Source organism: Mytilus trossulus, chromosome 12 (assembly GCF_036588685.1).
Source record: "Mytilus trossulus isolate FHL-02 chromosome 12, PNRI_Mtr1.1.1.hap1, whole genome shotgun sequence".
Classification (NCBI taxonomy): Eukaryota; Metazoa; Mollusca; class Bivalvia; order Mytilida; family Mytilidae; genus Mytilus; species Mytilus trossulus.
The window spans coordinates 38814270-38822190 of NC_086384.1; the positions used below are offsets into that span (position 1 = coordinate 38814270).

The 7921-nt window shown below is 31.1% G+C and overlaps 1 protein-coding gene across 1 annotated transcript; it reads right to left on the minus strand.

Annotated features, from left to right (window-relative positions):
* Positions 1 to 1020: 1020 nt before the first annotated feature.
* On the minus strand, positions 1021 to 6074 carry LOC134693334 (uncharacterized). The gene is made up of 5 exons (XM_063554089.1): positions 5884 to 6074; positions 4974 to 5056; positions 3203 to 3926; positions 2499 to 2605; positions 1021 to 1785 (listed from the first exon to the last, which is right to left on the minus strand). Exons 1-5 carry the CDS (start codon positions 6062 to 6064, stop codon positions 1294 to 1296), a joined length of 1587 nt encoding a protein of 528 aa, XP_063410159.1. The 5' UTR covers positions 6065 to 6074; the 3' UTR covers positions 1021 to 1293.
* Between the last annotated feature and the right edge of the window lie 1847 nt (positions 6075 to 7921).

Here is a 7921-nt window from a genome sequence, read left to right on the forward strand (position 1 = left end):
CTGTTATAAAATTAAGTGAGGTTTTTTTTTAAACCACAAATCATGGACAATATTGAATCATTATATATATTGATAAACTATAAAATTGCAGGACTTCTATACATTCATCCTTAACTTTATTCCTGAAGCTATTGTAAACAAAATGCAATCAAGTTTTACTCAAGTACCTCCTGCCCCACATCATACATTCCATTTTAATCTAAAACCTGGTGGAAGAAGCCCTTTCAATTTGTAAAAAGTTAATTACAGGAAAAATGTGTGCCAATACTGTTGTATTTCAATGTCACTCCCCAAAATAAAATATTCAAAGTTGAATTATTTTTTTCTAAAATATATATTATTCAACAAGTGAATATTGAAACTTATTTGCTTACCCATCTTATAAAAGTTATTTAAAAGTTTTAAACCCCACTCTTTTCTTTAATTAACAGAAATGATATTATGTTTTTGTAAAAACACCTAAAAGTCCTGTTGATTGTGAAATACAAATTAAGATCAGTAATTTTTTTAAAAATAAAATGATAGAAGTAAAATATGTCCAATTTGCTTTTCATGTCTTTCCACACTTTCTCATCAAATTTTACACACTCAAGATGGCTTTCATCTGAGCGCCACACATAAAAATGGCACCATTTTAACCCAGTAACAGCCAGTTGCATTATAATTTGGTGGTAATAGTTATGGTTCCTTTTCAATTTCCAGGTGTTATCATCACTTTTTGTCAGATAGCTGCATTCCTCTAACTGCTTGACAGGACACTTGATCTCCAATAACCGATAAGGTGGCACCATTAATGGGTTATATACCTTTCTGTCTGGGCTTGCTGCCAGCCAAGGAGAGAATAGGCTTACAATTATGCCACAAGGGTACACATTTACACTGTCATCTTGAAGCTGGAAGAAACACAAAAATGGTATAAAAAGCTACAAGTCGAATGAAATAGAAATAATATATATATATATTGATAAACTATAAAATTGCAGGACTTCTATACATTCATCCTTAACTTTATTCCTGAAGCTATTGTAAACAAAATGCAATCAAGTTTTACTCAAGTACCTCCTGCCCCACATCATACATTCCATTTTAATCTAAAACCTGGTGGAAGAAGCCCTTTCAATTTGTAAAAAGTTAATTACAGGAAAAATGTGTGCCAATACTGTTGTATTTCAATGTCACTCCCCAAAATAAAATATTCAAAGTTGAATTATTTTTTTCTAAAATATATATTATTCAACAAGTGAATATTGAAACTTATTTGCTTACCCATCTTATAAAAGTTATTTAAAAGTTTTAAACCCCACTCTTTTCTTTAATTAACAGAAATGATATTATGTTTTTGTAAAAACACCTAAAAGTCCTGTTGATTGTGAAATACAAATTAAGATCAGTAATTTTTTTAAAAATAAAATGATAGAAGTAAAATATGTCCAATTTGCTTTTCATGTCTTTCCACACTTTCTCATCAAATTTTACACACTCAAGATGGCTTTCATCTGAGCGCCACACATAAAAATGGCACCATTTTAACCCAGTAACAGCCAGTTGCATTATAATTTGGTGGTAATAGTTATGGTTCCTTTTCAATTTCCAGGTGTTATCATCACTTTTTGTCAGATAGCTGCATTCCTCTAACTGCTTGACAGGACACTTGATCTCCAATAACCCATAAGGTGGCACCATTAATGGGTTATATACCTTTCTGTCTGGGCTTGCTGCCAGCCGAGGAGAGAATGGGCTTACAATTATGCCACAAGGGTACACATTTGCACTGTCATCTTGAAGCTGGAAGAAACACAAAAATGGTATAAAAAGCTACAAGTCGAATGAAATAGAAATAATAACAGAAATGTAATTGAATTCATTTAATTTTTCTATCTAATTCATTTCAACAGTACTTAATCACTCATCTAGACAATTTGTTGAAACAGTTATAAGAGTAGTCCTTCATTTCAGTACATTTCCATTTTTCCCTGCAATCTTAAATTTTTGGTTGTTAATTATTCTCTATTGTTTTTGTCAATTATTACTCATGATGTACTGGGGTACTTCAGGGTGTCAAAATATCCATATCTACGGATATGAACGTAGATAATTTATATTGACAAGTGCTTATTTTGATCATTGAGAAGCTTAATATTCCCTAAACAACACAACCTAATTAAAACGTTTAGCTGAGTTTTCTCCCTGCAGTGTTAGGTACCACCTTAAGCAATCCAATTATTTCTTTTCTTTTTTTTGTATTCATTTTAATGTTTATTTAGCTTATTATTCTCCAATATGTAAACCCCATGCACACTCTCGTACACTTAAAAATGTATTACAATACATGCAGTACAATTCATTTCTATCACATAAATGTTTACCTTATTAGGTCACAAACTTTAAGCCGTAAATAAAACATACTTTGGATTAATTTATGGTGAAAAGTAAAGAAGTATTATTATATATAACTACAAGAACTGTATGATAGGCTATAAAATAGTAATTTTAAATACCGTGGCATATGCATTGGCAGCTACAGCCTCAAACAACAACCCATGTCTCATACTTTCTGTTACAACTTTACGAATTGTCTTTAATCTTGCAACTAAAGGATCATTATCTGAAAAAATGAAACAATGTCTGGTATTCATTATTCAGCATTTTATTAAAATAATATTAACTGTGTCTACATGTACTTGTAAACAGTAGATTAGAGTTTTTATCTATAGTTTTTTAACATTAGGATACTATTCATCATTGTTCGATCCATGGATATATGTTTGTTTGGTTTTTTTATGTTAGCGAAGTTTTTAAGTTGACAATTATCATACAATTTGCAATGTTCTATCCAACAAGTCCTTTCCAAGTGTGCATTGCACATGTATGCTATTTGTTTTATATCATAATTAAACAAATATTTTTAATGTAAATCAATTATTAGTATACTCAATTCAATTCAATATTTATAATAATTTATGTTTGAATAATTATATATATAGATTTGCATATGGACCCTCCTTTTATATTTATATATTGTACAATGTATATGTACTTCATGACACCCAATGCAATGAAGTAATAAATAAATGTTGATAAATGTCACTTTTTTGTTTTTTTTACAAATTATCTTGTTGACATCATTAGAATTTTATAGTTTAAAGAAAGGTTCTTTAACTTGTGGCAAATGTGTGCATTTTTTCTATATACATGTACAAACCAGCTCTTCTTTTTACGATATCCCCAGCTACCGATGCTGTTAATCTATCTTTACGGATAGCATGCCACTTAGGATCAACACTCTGAAGACGGGTCATTTCTTCTATGTTGTGGCTCTCCTCAGCAGTTACACATATAGAGTCCAAGCTGGTGCACTTTTTCTGATCTAAAACTGGATTCAATTCATTGACCATCAGGTTCTCAATAGGCAAAAGGGGGAAATCTGCATCTAAGACATTCAGAATGAAATGGCTAGATAACTTTTGCTGGTAGCTAATTGGTAATCCTTTCGGATATTTTCCAAATCTGGTCTCAATCATGTTACATGTAGATGTGTTGTGGTGTGAAGAGACCGACAACAAAAGACAGGTGTTATCTATGTCTGCTATTGCAGAACATAAATCAGAGACAGGTGGCAGAGGTACTTTAATTGGGTTGTAGAGGGTTGACCTTAATCCTCTTGGTTGCCTGTATGGTGATTTTATGTCATAGCCTACCACAATAACATCATCTGCTGTATTTCCCTTTACCTTTTCACCTCTGGGCATGTGCCAGGATTGTGGCAATGAAGTCTTTAAAACATCAGATGGTATAGATCTGTAATTACTTGTCTTCATATGAGCTAAGCTGTACAATAAACCAGTTACATGGCCACACGTTCCCAATTTTCCAATTGCACATGAGCATTTACTCGCCTGTAGAATAGGTCCATCCAATAAAATGATCTGCAAAAATAATCATTGTTATACATGCATACATAATTGCAAGCAGAAAATGCCTTTACATATATATATATATATATATATACTAAATGTTTTATAAGTACATATAAGAAACAGAGATGTAGAGTGTACACAAATTACCATAAGACAGCAAACAAACTACAAACACAACCAAAATCAAATATAGAGGTCCATACAGCTGTAACGCAATGTGGCAAGCTTTTAAAAAAAATTGTCCAGTCTATATAAAAGTTTCATTAATATTAAACAGAAAAAATAATAAACTACTGAAAGATGTTGAGATGTATACAGTATCAAATCATGTTATATATGGAGTAAACCATAAAATACTCTATCATTGAAAGCTCAAAGTTCTTAACTGGCTTTATTCGAAACCAGGCTGTATTAAACTCTAAATGTCATGAATGTATGAATTTTTGCAAAAGTGAAATATTGCTTACAACATAAAAGAGCAGTTAACACTTTCTATACTCCTTGTCGAGGATTCGAACCTCGATTTCTCATCAAAGATGGGTGTAATTGCCAATTATACTAACAAGGATTGTGTATAGATGTCATTAGTGTTAACATACTAAGAAATATCACATAATTTTACATTGAAATAAAAATTAACTGAAACACTTTCAATTGATTTCTTAAATTTCATTGTGTGGCATCATAATTATAAGCTGTTGCCGTTGTAGAACTACTGAAAGGTAAGAATAAAAATAAACATGATAAAAGAAACCAGATTAAAAATGGCCAAAAATAATCCTTGTGTAATGTCCATATCAAAATTATTCATATATCTGCTTGTACTTTTCAGACAATTAAATTTATTTTTAATAAACACCAGATTATCAGTAACAAATGATTCATGAATAAGTAAAACTTAAACTTTTTACATAACTATAATTTGAATTGTCATTATCTAATGAATCCCCATTCTCGCACTAAAAACAGTCATCAATTGAACTTTTTTTGGTCTATCTAATTCTTTTAATAATAAAGATATACTCTCAGATGTTGATTTAATATCAAATATCATACCTCAATGTCATGTGGGCTTTCATTCTTTCTCTGTGACCTGTGGCACTTCCCTTTCACTAGGCATCCATTATCTACTTTATGCACTGAAAAAGACAAAGAAGTTCTTGCAAATTACAGGCAGTTACTCCGTATATACATGTATATTCATCTACTGTACATGTATGTATACACTCGTACCAAACCTGTGTTAATTACATTGTATCAATAAATTGAACAGTATTACAGTTTTTAATTAATTAAAGTCAAGTAATCAAACTTGCATGTACAAAATGTATAAATGCTAGCAGTTTCAATTTATTAATATAGTTTAAGGAGGGTTTGTGGCATATGGGCATACCACATTTAATTTTTATACATCATTGTACATACATGTATCTAACAAAGTTCCTAGTCCAACTAATTATGTCGTCTTGGAAGGCTATTTTACATTTTTGCTTTGATGCATTCCTGCGAGTAATTAAGGCGTCAAAGAAAAAAAATAATAGCCTTTCAAGATGTCATGATTATTTGGACTATAAGGTTCCATGATGTCACAAATACATGTAACTTCAGCCACATCATACACACGAAGCTCTTCATCCTTTGTACAGATTCAATTATTTTTATTAAATGGAAATTGTACATGTTGGTATATATTTGTAAAGAATAAAAAGTAGTGGGAGGTAGAAAGTTTCATGTCTTTTTAAAGGGAGTCATAGTCCCATCAGAAATGGGATCTGTAATTTCGTTGATATATGGATATGAACAGTCGCCTGAAGAATTCTTAATTTCAGCGAAAAACATAGAGAAAAACCTGAGGAAATAAATGGATGGAAGACATTAGTATTTAGAGTACTTTTTTTGACAGTTAACACATGTAAATAAACACTGAAACTGAAAGGCGGAAGTTGAACAAAAATCGATAACTTACCAGTAATATTTGTAACGTACTTCTCGCTGAAGTACTTATAACCCTTTGATACTTCTTTAATTCCAAGGTTCTGACTACTGCCTTTAATTATATCTTCTACAAATCCAAATGTTATTGGTGGAACGATCGTTAAATCGTGTGTTCCACAACTGTCTTGTAAGCGATCTTGTTTATCGGCCATGTTGCTAGAATACGACCTTAACCTCGTTCTGATAATTATATGAATATTCATGACATCTTATTAAGAATGGAGTATTGGCACTCACACCGCATTTTCATATATATATATATTAACTTCAATTGTAGTGCTGCTCTAGTGTCATATAAGAGACAGTTACCAATCCACCATTATATAACAAATGTTATCGGATATGACTCATTAGCGAACGAGCTCAAGTCACATGAAATGTCTAGTCCTGTGTGGACGGAACCCCAGATCCTCTATCTTATATTCCCACACTTTGATAAATAGACCAAAATCGCTGAACAGTAAAAAAAAAGTCAACAATAAAAATATGCAAATACAATACATTTCAACATTAACTACAATGTATCAACTCGTTTAAGCAGGAAGTATACTTTCCTTAAATAATTGGAAAACAGGATAGACAAATAATAATAAGAATTTATAAGTTATTCTTTAACTACAATACTTCCCAATTTCGAAAGTATTCGTCTTTAACTTGGTGTGTTACTCTGGTGAAGCCAATTGAATATTGTAAAAATCAAGAGAGAGATTCTATTCACCAATTCAAACCATATAATAAACAAACAAATCAGAATATTGGACATGTTGGATGTATTGACCAAAAAAAATCCTCTTTCTTTCGCTTAAATATTGAACGACTGCACCTAAGCATTTCGTAATCGAAAGTTATTTATTCCGTCAATCTTGATTTTGTCTAATAATTCTAAATAACTTTGTATAAGCAAATTTGAGACTTTGTACAAAGATGTGAGGGCTAAAAGACGAAAGGTGTGCATAATACAAACTGATGGGATTTTATTTCTCGCTTTTGATTAAACAAACACTAGGGTGTATATGTAGAAAAACCTGTAGATTTATGAAGTACTAAGTCTGTTATACTTGTACCTCTAAAATATATTACCGTAGCTGTATTTGACAAAATTTTAAGCAATGCTCTTCAACTTCGTACTTTTATTGGCATTTTAAACGTTTTTTTTTCTAGCGTCACTGATGGGGCTTGTGAAGACGAAACACGAGTCTGCTGTAAATATATAATTTCAATCCTAGTATCTATCATGAGATTATAGCATCTTTCCAATACTTTTGCAACATTCACATACATAAAAGTAGAGTACTGCACAGCGCTGTCAACTGTTTAAAAAAGCTAGACTTTTTCAAAGCTCTAATTGTTATACTATGTTGAGGCATATGATTCCTTAGTGACTCTTGAATACATTTACAAATTATAAATGTTGTTGGGAAAGCATTATATTCATGATTTTATTTGCGTTAACATTACAAAATATATGAAAGTAACTGTTAGTTATGATCCATTATTTGGATAAATAAAACATGATTGAGTCACTAAAATGATAAATGTATTTGCACAGTTTCAGTGTTAAAAATTCTCTTTTGGCTGACATTACCACAGGCTGATTAAAAGTCAATTAAAGTAAAAAAAAGATATAATTTGATCATAACGTTAATTTTAATCAAGTTCTCTACGGACTTACTTAAAATCACGTACTTATAATAATTACTTATTTACAAACTGTTGGCATAATGAAAAATAGCTGGATCAATAGAGGTTTTCTTCTCGACAAAAGTACCATTGGTCCACAATTTAGCAGTGGTTCTGTTTTAACAAATCAACATTTATTGACTCCGATAGAATATTTTTCCAACGAAAAACAACATCGATATCAGCTTGAACAAAAAGTTGCCGAACTGGTTAAATTCAAGGCTCTGTTGTTTAGGATAGTAAAATTTCTCAAATGGAAAATTACATAACACAGCTTGAAAGTAGATTAACGTCGTTGGAACAGATTACTGGATTACCGGTTAATAATA